This window comes from Tinamus guttatus, unplaced genomic scaffold (genome assembly GCF_059628265.1).
Source record: "Tinamus guttatus ecotype Peru unplaced genomic scaffold, ASM5962826v1 Tinamus_guttatus_pri_ptg000397l, whole genome shotgun sequence".
Lineage (NCBI taxonomy): Eukaryota > Metazoa > Chordata > Aves > Tinamiformes > Tinamidae > Tinamus > Tinamus guttatus.
The window spans coordinates 1,564,383-1,580,674 of record NW_028288931.1 but is presented as its reverse complement, the minus strand read 5'-3'; the positions used below and the strand labels follow the sequence as shown (position 1 = coordinate 1,580,674).

The following is a 16,292-nucleotide window of genomic DNA, read 5'->3' as shown; positions in this document are numbered from 1 at the left end:
TGAAAATTCGGAAAAGGCAGCTTGCTGCAAAATAGCTATGATTGAAGAGATCTGAAATATATTTATTCTTACTGTCTATACTTTCATTTGCAGCGTATTTTTGTTAGCCTGGTTGGTCTACCCTGGTTTCCAGGTCAAATCCTGTCTAAACAAACAGCTAAGGTTTACAGTTTCAATAATACCATCCTAACACAGAAGGATCACAGCTTAGTTTGAAGAAGTCCCAGCTAATTTGGACTTTTCTTTTAATCTGCATCTCCTTCCAGAGAGAAGACCGTGCCTGTTTGAAAGAGGTGAATAAGGGCCATGACAACACTATTGGAAGAAACCTGGTACCAAAATAACACAGAGATGTTCCACTTGCAAAGTGTGCTGTCTCTTCTTTAATGCTGGGATGCAGAGACACAATGGGAGAGTGTTCAAGTGCAACCTCTGGGGACCCTAGACAGAAGATTCTCTGGAGAATTCTGGTGCACAGCACTGAAAGCTTCAAAGTATTAAAAATTCCAATTCTCCCCACTGTTCTTTAAAAAAATGGAATGATAAAAAAACAGTACAGTAACTGGACAAATACCCAGTTTTCCAAATCCTCTGTCAGGGAGACACCTGAAGTCCTCCCACTCTTGTCTCACTGCTACATAAGTGTTTCTCGGTCCAATAAGTTCCTGTGGATTTCCTGCTTATCGTCACCATCATCATCCTCGGCAGGGTCATTTTCCTCTCCAGACTCCACATATATGGGCCAGTCATTATCTGTATCGCCCTTATCCTGGCCTTCCGAGGAGGCTTCCATGAGGCTGAGGTTAATGGGCATGGAGTCCTCGTGGGTGGTGGTCACACACATGCAGCTCTCGCACAAGCCGAAGCGGCGCAGCCCTTGGGACATGCTGCTCGTGAACGTTCTCCTGCAGCCTTTGCAGATAATGGGCTTGTTTGATCGATGCACCTACAGTGAAAAACAAAACGGCACAGTAAAAACTCAACCTGCCTTCTTGCCATCGCCTTCTCCAGGGGGTATTTTGTGTAAGAAGGCATCTGCACTTAAGCTACGCAGCAGATGCTTAAACTGACTATTGGCAAAGTTTATCTCACATCTTGATTCAAAATACGATGGATTTTGTTTTTAATCTAGGATAACATAATGTTTGTGAACAAAACAAAGACCCTCTTGATCTTTTCACCTCCTAATAGCCCCATCTTCCCGACTTACACTTAGAGCGTGGCTCCGGAGGTGCTCCTGCCGAGTGAAACGCTTCCCACATGTCTCACAGGGGTAGGGCCTCTCACCTGTGTGAGAGCGAATGTGCCGTTTTAGTATTCCTTTTTGTTTAGCCGTGTAGGGACAGAATGGACATTTGTGAAGCTTGATTGGCACAACTAACACATCACCTTGTGAGGAAAAAAACAGCGCGTTAGATTAGGCAGTGCAGCAACGCTCGCTCTGTCGGCTTCTCGCCCTCCTGACTGCAAAGCTCAATCAAGGTAACTGCACTTGCCCCTCTCCTTGTACTTGGCTTACCTGGGATTTCCGTAGGCTGTGCAGTTTCAGAAAACTACTGCAGCTGCAGACGATCAAGTCCCTTGGAAACCAGGTTGACTACACTTCTGTGGATCACCATTCTGAGCGACTTGGCTCACAACAGAAAGACAAATTAGCCTTATTTTAAAAAGCCATTCAATTAAGTGCCAAAAAATGTGCTTAGAGCCTCTCTGCTATTCCAGCCACAAAAAGTCTTTTTTTTTTTTTAATGCCATTAGCATTAAACAACCTTAGATATTAGAATCTTTAGCGTAAACAACGGGCAGAGGTAGTGAACAGCTTCCCACATGCTTTTACATTGTGCATTAATTTAGATGAGGTGAACCCATCTAAAAAGATGAAGATTTTTTTTTAACTCTCATTCACTTTAGCCTCTCTCTACTGGAAACAGCAGGTGAAGGATTACAATATACTTGCTACTTTTGTTTCACTTTTCCTAGAATCACACTATATACACAAAATATCTGAATTTATGAAGTCAGATGCAATGATTGAGAGTTTAATTTGAAGATTATATTTTGCATACATGACTATGGCTAAGTTTTTCAGTAGCAGCCCACATATGGAGCTTCCTTCAGAGCTTAGGGGTTGAGGTGGTACATTAAAATGTCAGCTTTCACAAGCAGTTTAAGTTTTTACTGATTCAGGAAAGCATTTTTATATTGAGCTGTGAGGCCCCGAATAGCTACGAGTTGCAGCTTTGGAGTATTTTTGCATTCCGCTTTGTCCACCTCAGTCTCAAGGTGTTTAGAATTGACTTGTAGCCTTCAGGAGCAATTCAGTAGCCCAGTTCTACAGCTCTACCAGGTTGCCAGTCTCTGCCTCCGCACAAGAACCAGCGCTCTCCAGAAGGGCCTGTTTTCCCTCCACCAGCTAGGAAAACCACCAGGGTACCTAGACCAGATGCTTAGAAGTTAAACGGTATTTACCTCATCTGTCTTGCATTCAAAAAGCTTGAGTGTATGAGAGAGTCATTCTTTTGTTTATCAGGACCTGCCTTCATGGTTGTTTCTTGTGAAAACGCCGAAGATACCAGGAGCACTAAAAGCAGTGAAGAGATATTCCCGTTCTACTGGATGCTTGTGATGAGCATTTTTAGCAGAGAAACATTAACTGAAGGGGGTTGTTCCCTATTTAAAACACTTCTAGCTTTAACATTTCTAATATGTTGTCATAACACCTTATGTTCTATACCAAATTTTAGAAACATTTTAACGCTACACTAATCGAGGGGAAGATTTTAAAAGGAAAATAGTAATAAGTACAGTTAGTCTGTTAGATGCCCCTGCCTTGCTGCAACACTTAAAAGGTGTAGACAGCATCTGGGACAGTACTGGGTTATAGAAACTTTTGGTGAAGCTTTGAGACTGGATTATTAGCTTTATCGGATTTATTATTTTAAAACAAAGAGGGGAATATATTGTTTTTATTGCCTTTGAGATCACATACGCATTCTTGAGCTGGGGATGGCACAAACGCACGCTTGCTGCCTACATCTCATACGGATTTCCATGGTGCTGCCCGCACCTCTGCTGAGCTCGTTGCATCCTGAGAGCCTCCAACACCGGCAGCGGAACCCAGGGCAGCCTCCTCCCTCGTGAGAGCGGTGGCACAAGGCAAGGGCTGCTCCGGCACTGCAGGAAGAGGTAAAACGCCCAAATCCTCAGTGTCCCCTTCAAGAGATGTATGGACACAAATCCCTGCAGGCCCTGACAACCACTGCGAAGAACCTAACAGACGCCGGGCTGGGGAAAACCAGCTACCAGCAGCCAAAAAAGGAGCCTGCCTCTGGAAGACCAAGTTAAGCCTTTACTCGGTACCACGCAGAACTTAAAGCTTTCAGTGCTTCTTACATTTAGGCACTAAAGACATTCTGGGTACCACTTAATATTGAATAAAATGGTTTCTGCCTTTCTGAAGTTCAAAGTATCAGCAACCAGAGTGATTAGGTGACAGCCAGTGAAAAGCCACTCTGATGTGCCAGACTCTACAGAATATCATCCTCTCAGGGCATAGTTTTCTGTTTGCTCTTTAAACCACTGGAATGGTTTAAAGATGAAGATATATGAAATGAAGACTGTCTTTTAATGTCCACCTGCCATTCCACCAAGGTTCCAGGTGAGACTGTTTATTAAAGCAGGGTCACCACCACCACGCTCCAGGATCTGCTGCAAGAAGATTGCAAAAACTACCAGAAATACTTACCTCCCCCATGCTGCACTGAATAAACGAGTACAGCTTTCTTTGGAAGTCCACAGCAATAGTTTATTTTGCTAGGCATAAAATTCAGCAATATTTTCCTGCACAAGAACAACCGTTCAGTTAACACGGGGAGTCGCACAAATAGCAGCTTCCCCAGCAAGGACCAGGCTGTGCTCCAGCCCGCGGAGCCCTCTCACCTGCATCCTCACCGTACCAGTCGCTGTGAATGTCCATCACGGAGCTCACGGGCACGCCGCCGTCGTCGGGCCTCCCCTCCAGGCCCCGCACGAAGTGCTGAACCACCTCGTCCTTCCTGTGCGCCGCGCCGCCGCGCAGCAGGGCCTCCAGGAACTGCTTCATGTGGTAGTTGTTGCAGGCCAGGTCCCCGGGCGGCGCGCCGGGCAGCGCCTCGTCCAGCTGCTCCAGGGACAGCGGCGGCGGATACGGCTGCGGCCGCCCGCCCGCGTCCGCCTCGGCGCCGTCCGAGTCCAGCTCCACCTTGGGCTCCTTGCGCAGCGAGGAGTTCACGGCCTCGGGGCACTCGCTGCTCCCCGCGGCCCTCACCACCAGCTCCAAGGGGCGGCAGCCGCCGCAGGGGGGATCCCGCCGGCACCCGGCATCCCGCTCCTTCTCCCGCGGCGAGGAGACGGCGGCCGAGCACTGGCTCCTGGCGCCCGACGAGGTGCCCTCGCGGGCAGCGCCGCCGCTGTCCGCCTGCAGGAAGGCGGCCTCCCGCTCGATCTTGCGGCAGATATCCAGCGAGGACCTGATGTACGCCTTGCAGAAGTTGACCACGTCGGTCATCTGCAAGTAGCTGGCCGCCGACATGACCTCGATGACGTTCTCCCCGCACAGGTCCAGCTTCCCGGAGTAGAGGAAGTCGAGGATGACGGAGAAGGCCTCGGAGGTGACGATGTCCAGGGAGGCCGTGCTGTGGCGCCCGCTGTCCTGGATGTAGTGGATGAGGAGCGCGCGGAAGTAGCCGCTGTTGGCGAAGAGGATGTTCTTGTGCGCCTTGAAGATGCGGCCCTCCACGATGATGCTGCAGTCGCAGAAGAAGTCCCGCTTGCGCTGCTCGTTGAGCTCGCCCAGCAGCTTGGCGTAGTACGACTGCATCTCCATCGCTCCTGCCAAACCGGAGCCGTTAACGGAACCGATAACGGAGCCGATAACGGAGCCCTTGGGGCCGCCGCGCGCCGACACGGGCCGAGACGCGATGCCGAGACCCGCAACCCCCGCCCGGCTCCCACAGGGCAGCCCCGGCCCCGCCGCGACCCGCCCCGGCCGCCCCGCTCCTCACCGTCCCGGCCGCCGTACCGCCGCTCCTCGCGGAAGGCGGAAGTGACGCCACGCGCGCGGCCCGCCCCGCCGCCGTTCCCCGCGCGGGCCCGCCCCGGAGGCGGAGCCGGCGGGGTGAGGGGTCGGTAAATAGTGGTGACGTCACGCGAGCAAGATGGCGGAGGGGTGAGCGCCGGGGCGAGGGGCCCGGTCCCGGTTCCCCCCTCCCCGGTCCCCGTCCCCGGGGCGGCGGGAGGGGGGACCCGGTCCCCGGTGCCCGCTGACGCGCGTGTCCTCGCAGGGAGGACGCGGGCTGGTGGCGGAGCTGGCTGCAGCAGAGCTACCAGGCCGTCAAGGAGAAGGTAGGAGGCGGCCCCGGTACCTCCGTGACCCGCTCCCGAGCGGCCCCGGGCCGGGGAGCGGCCCCGGTACCTCCGTGACCCGCTCCCGAGCGGCCCCGGGCCGGGGGGCGGCCCCGGTACCTCCGTGACCCGCTCCCGAGCGGCGGCCCCGGGCCGGGGGGCGGCCCCGGTACCTCCGTGACCCGCTCCCGAGCGGCCCCGGGCCGGGGGGCGGCCCCGGTACCTCCGTGACCCGCTCCCGAGCGGCCCCGGGCCGGGCGGTGGCCCCGGTACCTCCGTGACCCGCTCCCGAGCGGCCCCGGGCCGGGGGGCGGCCCCGCGGGTCCCCGCGGCCGCGGTTCTCCCCGCGCAGCTCCCCGCGTGCGCAAGCTCCGCTCCCGCTAGTGACGTTAACGCGGCTCGACCTGTTTTTTCCCCCGTTCTTAGCATAAACGATCCCCGCGCGCTCGGGACTCGCTGCCTCTCGTTATCGCAGTCGTTGCTATACGGGTGTGCGGGGTACGAGCCTCCCTTGTGCCAAATCCCGGAATCCTCGTGGGGGGAGAGGACCCTCGGGATCCTCCCGCGGGCCCGGCAGCGTCCCGGGCGCTCCCGGCGCGGCAGCGGCTCCGCCGGATCCTCAGGCTGTCGCGCTCTGCCCGTCTCTCCGCAGTCCACGGAGGCTCTGGAGTTCATGAAGCGGGACCTGGCGGAGTTCACGCAGGTGGTGCAGCACGACACGGCCTGCACCATCGCGGCCACGGCCAGCGTGGTCAAGGACAGGCTGGCGGTGAGCGGGGCTCCTTGCGGATGCACCCGGGCAGGGGTGGGATGTGCCTGTAGCGAGCAGGTTGCTCCTGCTTTGGAGGATGCAACCTTTTCTAAACAGGTTGCAGAATTACAAACTTGTCCTGCAGGCTTTTTTCCCCGTGCAAATTCAGCGCCAAGACCCATGTGATTTCCCAGGATCACAGAGTGGTTGGGGTTGGCAGGGACCTCCAGGGATCACCCAGTCCAAGCCCTGTTCCAGCAGGGACACCCAGAGCAGGGGCACAGGGTGACATCCAGGCGGGTTTGAAGATCTCCAGAGAAGGAGCCTCCACAGCCTCTCTGGGCAGCCTGTGCCAGGGCTCTGTCTCCCTCACTTCCTTGCTGCGTTGTGGGAAAGACCCCTTGGAGACGAATGGAGAAGGGTTCTTGTGTTTTCCTTCCCTCTGTGCCACATGCTGTCTCTTTCCCATGTCCCAGCCTGGGCTTGGTTCCCTTAATGCCAGTTTATTGTCACCACCTGAGACCAGTCCCGTTATCACACCCTTCCCATACCCCCGCCTTGCCTGTACAGTTGCCTCACTAGCATCTCTCTGAAGAATAAAAAAATAATCTTTTTGTAAAGGAACCAAGTCAAAACAGACCCTGAGAATTGTCCTGTCGCTTCAGGTGCTGTTTCTTAATGCCATGTTTTTTTTTTTTCCTCTTCAAGAGGACAGAGGTTCCATCGGGTGCAACAGAAAAGGTGAGGAAAGGGCTCTCTGACTTCCTGGGCGTCATCTCGGACACGTTTGCTCCTTCTCCAGACAAGACCATTGACTGCGATGTCATCACGCTGATGGCAACGCCAGCAGGTACCACGGAGCCCTATGACAGTGCCAAGGTGGGTGTCCCTGCTCGGCGCGTCCCGCTGGGTGCGGAGCCCTCTCCCTTGGGGCTCCGCTGACAGCGCTTCCCTCCCGTGTTCTGCTCCAGGCCCGTCTCTACAGCCTTCAGTCCGACCCAGCCACCTACTGCAACGAACCCGACGGTGCGTGTGGGGCGGGCGCTGTCTGTGCGGGTGTCCCTGGGTGTCCCCAAGACGCCTGGGGCTTGGCAGCCCCTGTCCTGCTGGCTTGGCTTGAGTCACCAGTGTGAGAGAGCAGATCTGTGTGGGGACCTTGAGGACTTCGTCTGCTCGTGGATTTTAAAGAGTTGTGAGCCTGTGATGTTCCCTGCTCTGCAGTGACTCTATCCAGCTTGGGAATCGCATCCCAGCTGCCGGGCGCAGTGTGGGAAGTGGTGTGCTCATCTCGGGCTGCACATCCTGCTGCTCTCTTGCCTTGCCTGCTCCTTGCCCACTCCCCAGGGACTGTAACGTCTTTCCCACAAAACTTACTGAAGCTGAAGCTTACCCTGCCTTATTTGTGCTGCTATCTCTGTGCTTGTCCTTTGCAGGCCCCGCGGAGCTCCTTGAGGCCTGGCTCTCTCAATTTAAGCTAGAGGAGAAGAAAGGGGAGATCTCGGAGCTGCTGGCGAGCAGCCCTTCCATCCGTGCGCTCTACAGCAAGATGGTGAGGGCACCTGGAGTGGCACATGGGGACTGCCCGGGGGTGGGTTGTGCTCCTGGCACAGGGGAGCCCTGAGCTGCTGGACCCTGGGGCTGTTGGCAGGAGGACTGTGCCTGTGCAGTAAGCAGACACATTAATACGAAGCTGCATATTGGGTTTTTTTCCCCCTTTGCTGCCTGCAAACCCAGAGCAGATGTTCCCCTGTGGCTCTCTGGTGTCTGAGCCCCTCTGGATGTGCACCTGATGCTCAGTCCCAAACCCACAGGTGACCTGTGTAGGTTATAGGGTAACTACAAGGCTCAGGAGGTGGCAATCACAGCCGTCCCTTCTAAGTGACTCAGTGCATTTTCTGTGCTGTTCCCAGGTCCCCGTGGCCGTGTCTCATTCTGAATTCTGGCAGCGCTACTTCTATAAAGTGCATCGCCTGGAGCAGGTAGCTCGGGAGGAGGGTGCTCGTGGGCTGAGGAGCTCCCTAATGCAGAGCCAGGGGAGGGAGGATGGTGCCTTCCCGGGAAGCAGGGCTCTGGGCTGTCCATTCCATGTCTCTGCTGCCGATGTGGGGCTGCCTTGGGGAAAGGCACTGTGGGTGAGACGCTGAGTCCCGCTTCCCTGCAGGATGAGGTGCGGAGGGAAGCGCTGAAGCAGCGAGTGGAGCAGGGCATGCACCGAGAGGAGCCCGGCTGGGAGGAGGATGAAGGTGGGTCGCGTGGCAGGGGATCCGTGGGGAGATCAGCAGGTCTGAGCTCGGGGCCGTGGCTCTCGCTCCTGCAGATCTGGCTCCAAGCCAGGCCACGACTGTTCCTGCCTCCTTGGCAGCTGCTGCTGCACTGGTGCTTGGGCTGTCACAGCTGCTGGTGGCTGCTCCTTGCTTGGCTGAAGCACGGAGGAGGCTGGTTCCCCTGGCACTGCTCTGGCTGTGCCTGCCCTGCACAGCAGCAGGGCCTCAACACTGCAGTGCCCAGCGCTGCGGCCGGGGGAATGATCCCTGCCAGGCCCCTGCGGAGGGAGCTGGAGGGGAAGGAAGGTGGGAGGATGCGGGAGGCCTCCCCGGAGGGCTGGGCAGAAGGGGCTGCTGCAGCCTGGTGAGATGAGACCTGAAGTATCGAGCCCGGCTCTGGTGCTGTTACCGCTCCCACCTTGTGACACGCTTGCTGAAACACCTCTGGCTTCTCTTCCTCTTTCCCACAGAGGAGTTCTTGGGAATGTCCCCCCTGCCTTGTGCAAATGTGAAACTTCCAGAAGCAGCAGAGAAGGAATCGGCCCCCGCGGGAAGCGCCGCCCCGCAGGGACCCTCGCAGGAGAGCGGGGCTGCCCCGCGTCCCGCCGCGGCCCCCGCGGAGGGGAGCCCCTCCGAGAGCAGCGAGAGCGTCTCCCTCGTGACTCAGGTTGCCAACCCCGTGCCCGCCGCCGCGCAGCTACAGACTGGGGCCCAGGAGCTGTCACGGAGGCTACAGGAGGCCACCTCGGAGGAGCCCGGCCCCGCGGCCACCACGGAGCTCAGGGAAGCGGAGGCCAAAGCCCCGGCCAGGACAGAGACTCTGAAAGAGGAAGGGCCGACGGATTTGCGAGTCTTCGAGCTGAACTCGGACAGCGGGAAATCCACGCCCTCCAACAACGGCAAGAAGGGTGCGTACGAGGGGGGCTGCCCCGCGCCTGGGAACCCGCTGCTGCGGGTGGGAGCCCTCGGGAAAGGGGCTAGAACCAGAAAGGAAACAGGATCCTGTCACCAGAGAGAGCTGGATCCCAAACTAAGAGCTGAACTGAAGCGGGGACGGCTCCTTGTGCGGTTGGGTTGGTCGTTGCAGACTGGCAGTGCCTGCTGGGAGCAGGTGCCTGGTGCTGGCTCTGCCCTGAGCACTGTCTTGCTCTCGGGAGCCCCATTCCTTGGGAAGTGGAGGGTAAAACTCTGCCAGGGTGTTTCCTGGCCCTGAGAAGGGGGCAGAGCTGCTGCTCTGCCTGCTGCTGTTTACAACCCTTGTGTTGCAGGGGATGCTGCCATCAGTGGGGCCAGCTGCGGGTCTTCCAGTGCAATGGTTTTGCTAATTGTTGGATTGTGAAGCAGCTGGAAAAAAGCCAGGCTCGGGGAAACGTGGCTCAATATCGTGCCCTGGATCTGTTTTCTTTAGCAGAATTGGATTAGATGAGGGAGAAATGAAAAGTCTCCTTGTGAACTGAGTAGGCAGTGCCATTAATGCCTGGCTTGCTGGATACTAGAGTTCCAGGCTGTCTGTGTATGGAAAAGTGGCTTCTGCCCTCTCCATGTCACTGCTTGGAGTGTCCCTGTGAGGCTGTGCTTCCTGTTGGGATTTATTTCAGTTCTCATACCTGGGTCATTCCTGTCATTCCTGACCTGCTGTATTTTTGTGTGTGAAGCCTGACACAGCCAGAGGGGAACCTGCCCCCTTCTTCTGTACCGAGTGACACGGTCCTGGCCGTGACAGAAGTCCAGCTCAGTCCCATCTGCTCCCAACCTGGCAGCGTGTTCCTGGGACCCGGATAGACTGTCCGTCCTTGGCCAGGCCGTGTCCAAGCTTTCCCAAGGTCCAAGCCGTGGGAATATGTGGGCTTTATACACCCTGCCTGGCTCAATCCTGCTGTTTGTGGTTACAGGCTCCAGCACGGATATCAGCGAGGACTGGGAAAAGGACTTTGATCTGGACATGACCGAAGAGGAGGTGCAGCTGGCGCTCTCCAGGGTGGAGGTGTCCGGGGAGGTGAGTCCTGGGGGTGCCAGTCCCTCCTGGAAAGCACCAGCATTTCAGCAGCTCCCGGGGGGACAGGGAGAGCTCCGTGTTGCCGAGGGCTTCCCTGGCCTTCGAGCCAGGCTGGGGAGAGAGAAAGCAAATCCCTGGTGCTGAATCCCTGGTGCTGAATCCCCCCAGTGTCTGCTGGCCTGGAGGGGCAGCACTGCAGCCGGTACCAGTTGCTGCAGCATCCCCTCTCCTGCAGTGAGTTTAAAGGCCTGGTTCCTTTTGGAGGCAGCCAAATTTAGCCTGGGATCTTGCAAATCCCTGTCGTGAGAGCACGGATGTGTGTCAGGCTTTGCACCCACTCGGATGCCCCGAGCAGGAGGATCTCTGACAGATGGCTGGTAAGTTAAGGGAAAAAAACTTACGGCCTATTCCTCCTGTTTGCAGCTGGAAGATGAAGAGTGGGAAGACTGGGAATAAAGCTTCCAGTGTGCGTGGCAGGCTCATCTCCACCATCGAATGTGAATTAAATCACGGACCGGCTATTCCTTTGTGTGTAACTGTGCTGGGGATTGCAGTTCCAGGCTGGAAGAGTTTCATCCCTGCTAAATCCTGTGGGCAACTCGAGCGACCTGCTGGGATGTGGAGGAGGAGGAGGCGGGCGGCGTTCACCTTGTACACTTTGCTGCTAGGGAGCCCCTCTGCTCAGTAGGTCCTGGAGACTCGGCAAGGCCAAGGCTGGAGCTGCTGGCACTGGGGTGGAGGCCGCTGTGGTGCAGCGAGGGGTCCCCGGGGGAGCTGGCACAGCGGGCAGGGTCGCGTGGTGCCCCCGGCCTGTCCCTCTGCTTGTGCGTGTGTGTGACAGCCCTCCGAGGGGGCCCTGGGCTGCTGCTCCTTCCCTCGCTGCGAGGAAGGACACCCGGCTCGCGGCTCCGGCCCAGCGCCGGGCCCTGCCCGAAGGAGCCGAGCTCCCTGCCAACCCCTGAGCTTCTGCCTGGCTTTTTGTCTTGGAAGCGTTCCCTCATGGAAACTCCCGCTTCCTGCTGCAAGAGCAGCAGCTTCTTTAAGCGCCGAGGGCTGCTGCTTTCCTCTCTGCTGGGTTTTGAGTAGTCACATTCTCCAAGCAAAGTGCTTGTGCCTGGCTGTTACCGGAGCTGTTACTGGGTCTCGGCGGGATCGGAACCTCTCCCGGTGCTGGTCCAGCACCCCGAGCCCCTCGTCCTGCTGCTGGAGGTGGCACCGCTGTCGGCAGCGCCTGGTTCCTGCACTTCAACCTCCTCCTGCTGCCCACGATGCTTTCCCGGAGCCTCTCGCCCCGCAGCAGCACCCCTTTAACCCCTTAAAACACCCCTCGAGGGATGCTGCTAATGCACAGGCATCCCAGCAGGACACAGCCCCCGTATCCACCCCTCCAGCACTGGTTTTATCCCTGCTGCCCTTCTCCTTCTGCCTCTTGAAGAGCTGCGTAGCTTGAGCTAGGGCTTTTCTTCCATTTCTGGATGGGGGGAACTTGACAGAGTTCTTTTTCCGCTGGGGAGGCTTCCAAATGCAGCAGCCCCCACAGCTGCTGCATTAACGGGGGCTTCGGGACCACGCATGGGAGCCGCTCAGTCCTGCGGGAGCCCCCGGGCTCATCCGCAGAGCCCCGAGGGGGCCGCGCTCGGCTGTGTCTTATTCCACTTAACCCTGAGGTTGTCTGTGCAATATTCTCTGTTCTGAACTATTCCGCGTCTCCCTGAGCCTTTTGTAGCTGGGGTGCAAACCAGAACCAATTCTAACAGCTGGTAGTTTTGTAATGACGACTTTCTCCAAACCTTTTACAGATTTGCAGTTAACGGCAATTAAAGGAATTCTCTGGAGCCGCTGCCTGTGTCGTGTCCTCCTTTTGGCTGCGCTGGGGCAGGGGCTGCGCCCGGGGGCTCTGGGGCTGATTTCGCTCCCATCCCTGAGGGATGCGGATGGGAGAGGGGTGGGATGTGCTCCTTGGCGCCTCCGTGGATCCCGTAGCCCTGGGGGCTGTGCCAGGGCTTGGGGTGGCCTTGGGAAGGTGGCAGGTGCTGCTCAAGGCATGAAGGAGGCCTCTTCCTCCTCCTCCTCCTCAAACCCTGCAGGCCGAAGGCTTGGAGCCATGAGCCCCTTGGCTCCTCCTGTCCCTGCCACAGGGAGGGACGGATGAAGAGGGGGTGGAAGGAAGAAAAACACCCACATCAAACTGTCACCCTCAGAAGCAAACGGTCCCCTTTATTTAGGGACAGCGTGAGGCGCCCGTCTCAGGGACCGGCCAGCCACGGGTGCCAGCCGACCTCCTCGATGGAAGGCCTCAGGATCATGTCCGGCTCCAGGAGGCTCTTCAGGAGGTCCTGGCACTCCTCGGAGACGCCCAGGTGCCGGGGCAGGGTGACGCCTTTCTGCTGCTGGCACAGCATCTTGGGGATGTCCGTGTCGTCGAAGGGCAGGCTGGCGCACAGCATCACGTACAGGATGACGCCCGCGCTCCACACGTCGCCCTTGCGGCTGTCGTGCAGGACGCCCTGCAGCACCTCGGGCGCCGCGTAGGCCGTGCTGCCGCAGAACGTCTGGCTCAGCTCCTTGCGGTTCCGCGGCAGCACCTTGGCGAAGCCGAAGTCCGTGAGCTTCAGCGTGAAGCCCTGCAGCAGGGCGTTCTCGCACTTGAGGTCGCGGTGGGCCACGCCGCAGCCGTGGCAGTAGCCGATGGCCTCCACGAGCTGCTGGAAGAGGGCCCTGGCGCGGCGCTCGGGCAGCGGCCCCTCGTGCAGGACGCAGTCGAAGATGTCGCCGTCCTCGGCCAGCTCCATCACCAGGTAGATCTTCCCCTCGGCCGACTCCAGCATCTCGTACACGCGGATGATGTTCTTGTGGTCCAAGCGCTTGACGATCTGCAGCTCCCGCGGCAGGAACCTCTGGATGAACTCTGTGGAGAGCAGGGGTTCGCTCCGGCTCCCGCCACCCATGCCCGAGGGGACATCCCGCTGCTGGGCCCTGCTCCTTATGGAAGCACGGGGATGCTCCTGGGTTAGCGCAAGATTGGGGATGCAGGGAAGCAAGGCCCGATCCTCCCCCCACGGCTGGGACACATGGAGCTCTCCCATTCCCTGCAGCTGGGGCAGGAGGTACCCCAAGACCTGCCTCCTCGCCCACTCCCAGGTGGAAATTTGGGAATCTGGTTCTCTGCCAAGAAAAAGAAGCCTCCAAGCAGAGGCCGGGCTCAGCCCAGAGGTCGCCTCTTACCATCTGGACCTTCCCTCTTATCGATAATCTTAACAGCCACTTTTTTCTGGTGCTTTTTGGAGAAAGCCTCCTTCACTTTGGAGTAGGTGCCCTCCCCAATGGTCTTGCCCAGCTGGTAGCCATTGGCGAGCAAAATCTCCTCCATGTCCTCGGGCGAAGCGGGGCCGTCGGCGCTCTCAGGTCATCCTGCAGCACCGCGGCGAGAGCCCGGCGGCCGCCCGCGGCCCCGGCCGGCACCAAGGCCCCGGGGCCACCCGGGGACATTTTGAGACGCGGGCGCCCTATTGTGATGCAGGTGACGCCGCGTGAGCCGGGGGCGGACACGGGGCCGCCGAAACGGGCGGTGGCGGCGGCGGGGCCGGGGGACCCTCCGTGGGTCCCGCTGCCTCGTCCTGTCCCGCCGCCACCTCCCGTGTTCCCACCGCTCCGTCCCCGCATCCCGGCGTGGCCCTGGCACAAGGGATCTCGGAGCAGGCGCCTGGGCGGGAAGCGCCCGGTGGCTCCGGCATCCTCCGGGCGCCGGCATCGCCGTTCCCGCTGCTCCATCCGCTCCCCATTCCCAGCTGGTGGAGCGGAGCGGGGCGGCGGGTTCCTGGCGCCATTGTGATGCGGGGCCCCGCGGCGGGTCACAGAGCGCCCGACGCCGCCGCCGCCGCCGCCGCCGCCGGGGACACCGGGGACACCGGGGACGCCGCCGAGCCGAGCCGAGCCGCCGCGCGCGCCACGGGGCCCCGCCAGCGCCCGGCTGCGTAGCGGCCGCGGGCCCGGCCAGCGCCGCGCGCCCCTCCGCGCGCCCCCCGCTCCGCCATGAGCTCCCAGGAGACCCCCCAAGCCCGGAGGTTCCCCATAGAGGCGGGCGACTCTCCCGGCCTCGCCGTGGCGCCCGAAACGCAGGAGCCGGGGGCGGCTCAGCAGACGGCGGGGAGGTAAGGGACACCGGGAGGCAAGGGACAGGGGACACAAGGGACATGGGACACAAGGGACACCGGGAGGCAAGGGACAGGGGACACAAGGGACACGGGGATGCAAGGGACATGGGGATGCAAGGGACACCAGGAGGCAAGGGACATGGGACACAAGGGACACCGGGAGGCAAGGGACAGGGGACACAAGGGACACGGGGATGCAAGGGACACAGGGAGGCAAGGGACGTGGGACACAAGGGACACCGGGAGGCAAGGGACAGGGGATGCAAGGGACACAGGGGGAGGTAAGGGACATGGGGAGGTAACGGATGCAGGGATGTAAGAGACACGGGAACATAAGAGACACTGGGACATAAGGAAGATAGGGAGGTAAGGGATATAGGGAGGTAAGAGACACAGGGATGTAAGGGACACGAGAAGGTAAGGGACATGGGAACACAAGGGACACGGGGACATAAGGGACACAGGGATGCAAGGGACATGGGGATGTAAGGGACACGAGGAGGTAAGGGACACAAGGGACACGGGGACATAAGGAACGTAATGGCTATATGAGGTGCTGGGGACGTGGGGACACTCAGAGCGGCCCCTCCTTGGCTAATGTGGCTCCACTGCTCTCAGAGTGTCACCCCACGTCCCCCTGCAGGGGACAGGGCTTTGTGGGGGCTGGCAGAGTGCCAGGCCCTGCCGCACATCCCATGTCATGGTGTGCCACGTTGTGCCGTGCGTGCCATATGTGCCATGCTGAGCCGTGCCATGCCGTGCCAGGCATTGCCATGCAGCCCGAACGGGGACACGCGGAGCCCTGCGTGCAGGGCAGCCAAGCAGTGCCGCGCCACACAACGTGGCACAAGCCATGCCATGGAGTGCCGGGCCGTGCCAGGCCGTGCCATGTTGCACCGTGCCGTGCAGTGCCATGCTGCACTGTGCCGTGCAGTGCCATGCTGCACCGTGCCATGCAATGTCATGCCACACTGCACTGTACCATGCAATGTCACACCGTGCTGCACTGTGCCATGCAATGTGACGTTGTGCTGGGCCATGGTGCACTGTGCCATGCAATGTCATGTTGTGCTGTGGCATGCTGGGCCATGCTGGGCTATGCCATGCTGCACTGTGCCATGCAATGTGACGTGCTGGGCCATGCTGGTCCATGCTGGGCTATGCCATGCTGCACTGTGCCATGCAATGCCATGCCAGGCTGTGCTGTGCCATGCCATGGTTACTGTGCCATGCTGGGCCACACTGCACTGTGCCGTGCAATGTCACACCGTGCTGCACTGTGCTGTGCAATGTCACGCCGGGCTGTGCTGGGCCATGCCATGCTGCACTGTGCCATGCAATGTCAGGCCGTGGTGCACTGTGCCGTGCCGTGCCGTGCCGTGCCATGCAGGGCCACCCCGTGCCGCGCCATGGCCTCTCCCGCGGCGCTAACCCCGCTCTGTCCCGCACAGGCAGCTGCGACGATGCCCCGGGAGCCACTGCCTGACGCTGCCCAACATCCCCATTGACGTTTTCATGGCCATGGGCGGCAACCGCCGGCCCCGCACCACCTGAGGGACCCGCGGCGCCGGCGCCCGTGAGCGGGGCCCGCCGAGGACACGCGGAGCGGCGACGCACTTTATAATAAAAGGACTTCTTAGAGCGTTCGGGCGCCTCCGAACCGGCCTGGGCCCCTCCGAACCGACCCGGGCCCCTCGGAACCGGCCCGGGCCCCTCGGAACCGGCCCGGGCCCCCGCGCCTGCTG

The 16,292-nt window shown here is 59.4% G+C and overlaps 4 protein-coding genes across 4 annotated transcripts; 2 read left to right on the top strand and 2 right to left on the bottom strand.

The window, feature by feature from the left end:
• Nucleotides 1-5,062, bottom strand: ZBTB8B (zinc finger and BTB domain containing 8B). The gene is made up of 4 exons (XM_088531090.1): nt 5,043-5,062; nt 3,940-4,869; nt 1,211-1,389; nt 1-946 (listed from the first exon to the last, which is right to left on the bottom strand). Exons 2-4 carry the CDS (start codon nt 4,862-4,864, stop codon nt 635-637), a joined length of 1,416 nt encoding a protein of 471 aa, XP_088387216.1. The 5' UTR covers nt 4,865-4,869; nt 5,043-5,062; the 3' UTR covers nt 1-634.
• Nucleotides 5,063-5,159: 97 nt separating this feature from the next.
• On the top strand, nt 5,160-10,912 carry BSDC1 (BSD domain containing 1). The gene is made up of 11 exons (XM_088531088.1): nt 5,160-5,206; nt 5,322-5,382; nt 6,035-6,151; nt 6,842-7,012; nt 7,105-7,159; nt 7,567-7,682; nt 8,044-8,112; nt 8,295-8,376; nt 8,868-9,305; nt 10,290-10,393; nt 10,817-10,912. The coding sequence occupies exons 1-11, from the start codon at nt 5,196-5,198 to the stop codon at nt 10,847-10,849; spliced, it is 1,257 nt and encodes a 418-aa protein (XP_088387214.1). The 5' UTR covers nt 5,160-5,195; the 3' UTR covers nt 10,850-10,912.
• Nucleotides 10,913-12,590: 1,678 nt separating this feature from the next.
• On the bottom strand, nt 12,591-13,837 carry TSSK3 (testis specific serine kinase 3). The gene is made up of 2 exons (XM_010213036.2): nt 13,619-13,837; nt 12,591-13,301 (listed from the first exon to the last, which is right to left on the bottom strand). The coding sequence occupies exons 1-2, from the start codon at nt 13,761-13,763 to the stop codon at nt 12,640-12,642; spliced, it is 807 nt and encodes a 268-aa protein (XP_010211338.2). The 5' UTR covers nt 13,764-13,837; the 3' UTR covers nt 12,591-12,639.
• A 588-nt stretch (nt 13,838-14,425) lies between these two features.
• On the top strand, nt 14,426-16,101 carry FAM229A (family with sequence similarity 229 member A). The gene is made up of 2 exons (XM_088531009.1): nt 14,426-14,544; nt 15,999-16,101. Exons 1-2 carry the CDS (start codon nt 14,426-14,428, stop codon nt 16,099-16,101), a joined length of 222 nt encoding a protein of 73 aa, XP_088387135.1.
• The last annotated feature ends 191 nt before the right edge of the window (nt 16,102-16,292 follow it).

Excerpts from the sequence above, each read along its gene's own strand:
- ZBTB8B (XM_088531090.1), bottom strand. The coding sequence starts at position 4,864 with ATGGAGATGCAGTCGTACTACGCCAAGCTGCTGGGCGAGCTCAACGAG. Across the intron at positions 1,390-3,939 it reads CTGGTACGGTGAGGATGCAG|GTGATGTGTTAGTTGTGCCA; the intron begins GTGAGAGGGCTC and ends TTTCCTCACAAG. Across the intron at positions 947-1,210 it reads TCCGGAGCCACGCTCTAAGT|GTGCATCGATCAAACAAGCC; the intron begins GTAAGTCGGGAA and ends TTTTCACTGTAG.
- BSDC1 (XM_088531088.1), top strand. Across the intron at positions 7,160-7,566 it reads CTACTGCAACGAACCCGACG|GCCCCGCGGAGCTCCTTGAG; the intron begins GTGCGTGTGGGG and ends TGTCCTTTGCAG. Across the intron at positions 8,113-8,294 it reads AAGTGCATCGCCTGGAGCAG|GATGAGGTGCGGAGGGAAGC; the intron begins GTAGCTCGGGAG and ends GCTTCCCTGCAG.
- TSSK3 (XM_010213036.2), bottom strand. The coding sequence starts at position 13,763 with ATGGAGGAGATTTTGCTCGCCAATGGCTACCAGCTGGGCAAGACCATT. Across the intron at positions 13,302-13,618 it reads TAAGAGGGAAGGTCCAGATG|AGTTCATCCAGAGGTTCCTG; the intron begins GTAAGAGGCGAC and ends TGCTCTCCACAG.
- FAM229A (XM_088531009.1), top strand. The coding sequence starts at position 14,426 with ATGAGCTCCCAGGAGACCCCCCAAGCCCGGAGGTTCCCCATAGAGGCG. Across the intron at positions 14,545-15,998 it reads GCTCAGCAGACGGCGGGGAG|GCAGCTGCGACGATGCCCCG; the intron begins GTAAGGGACACC and ends TGTCCCGCACAG.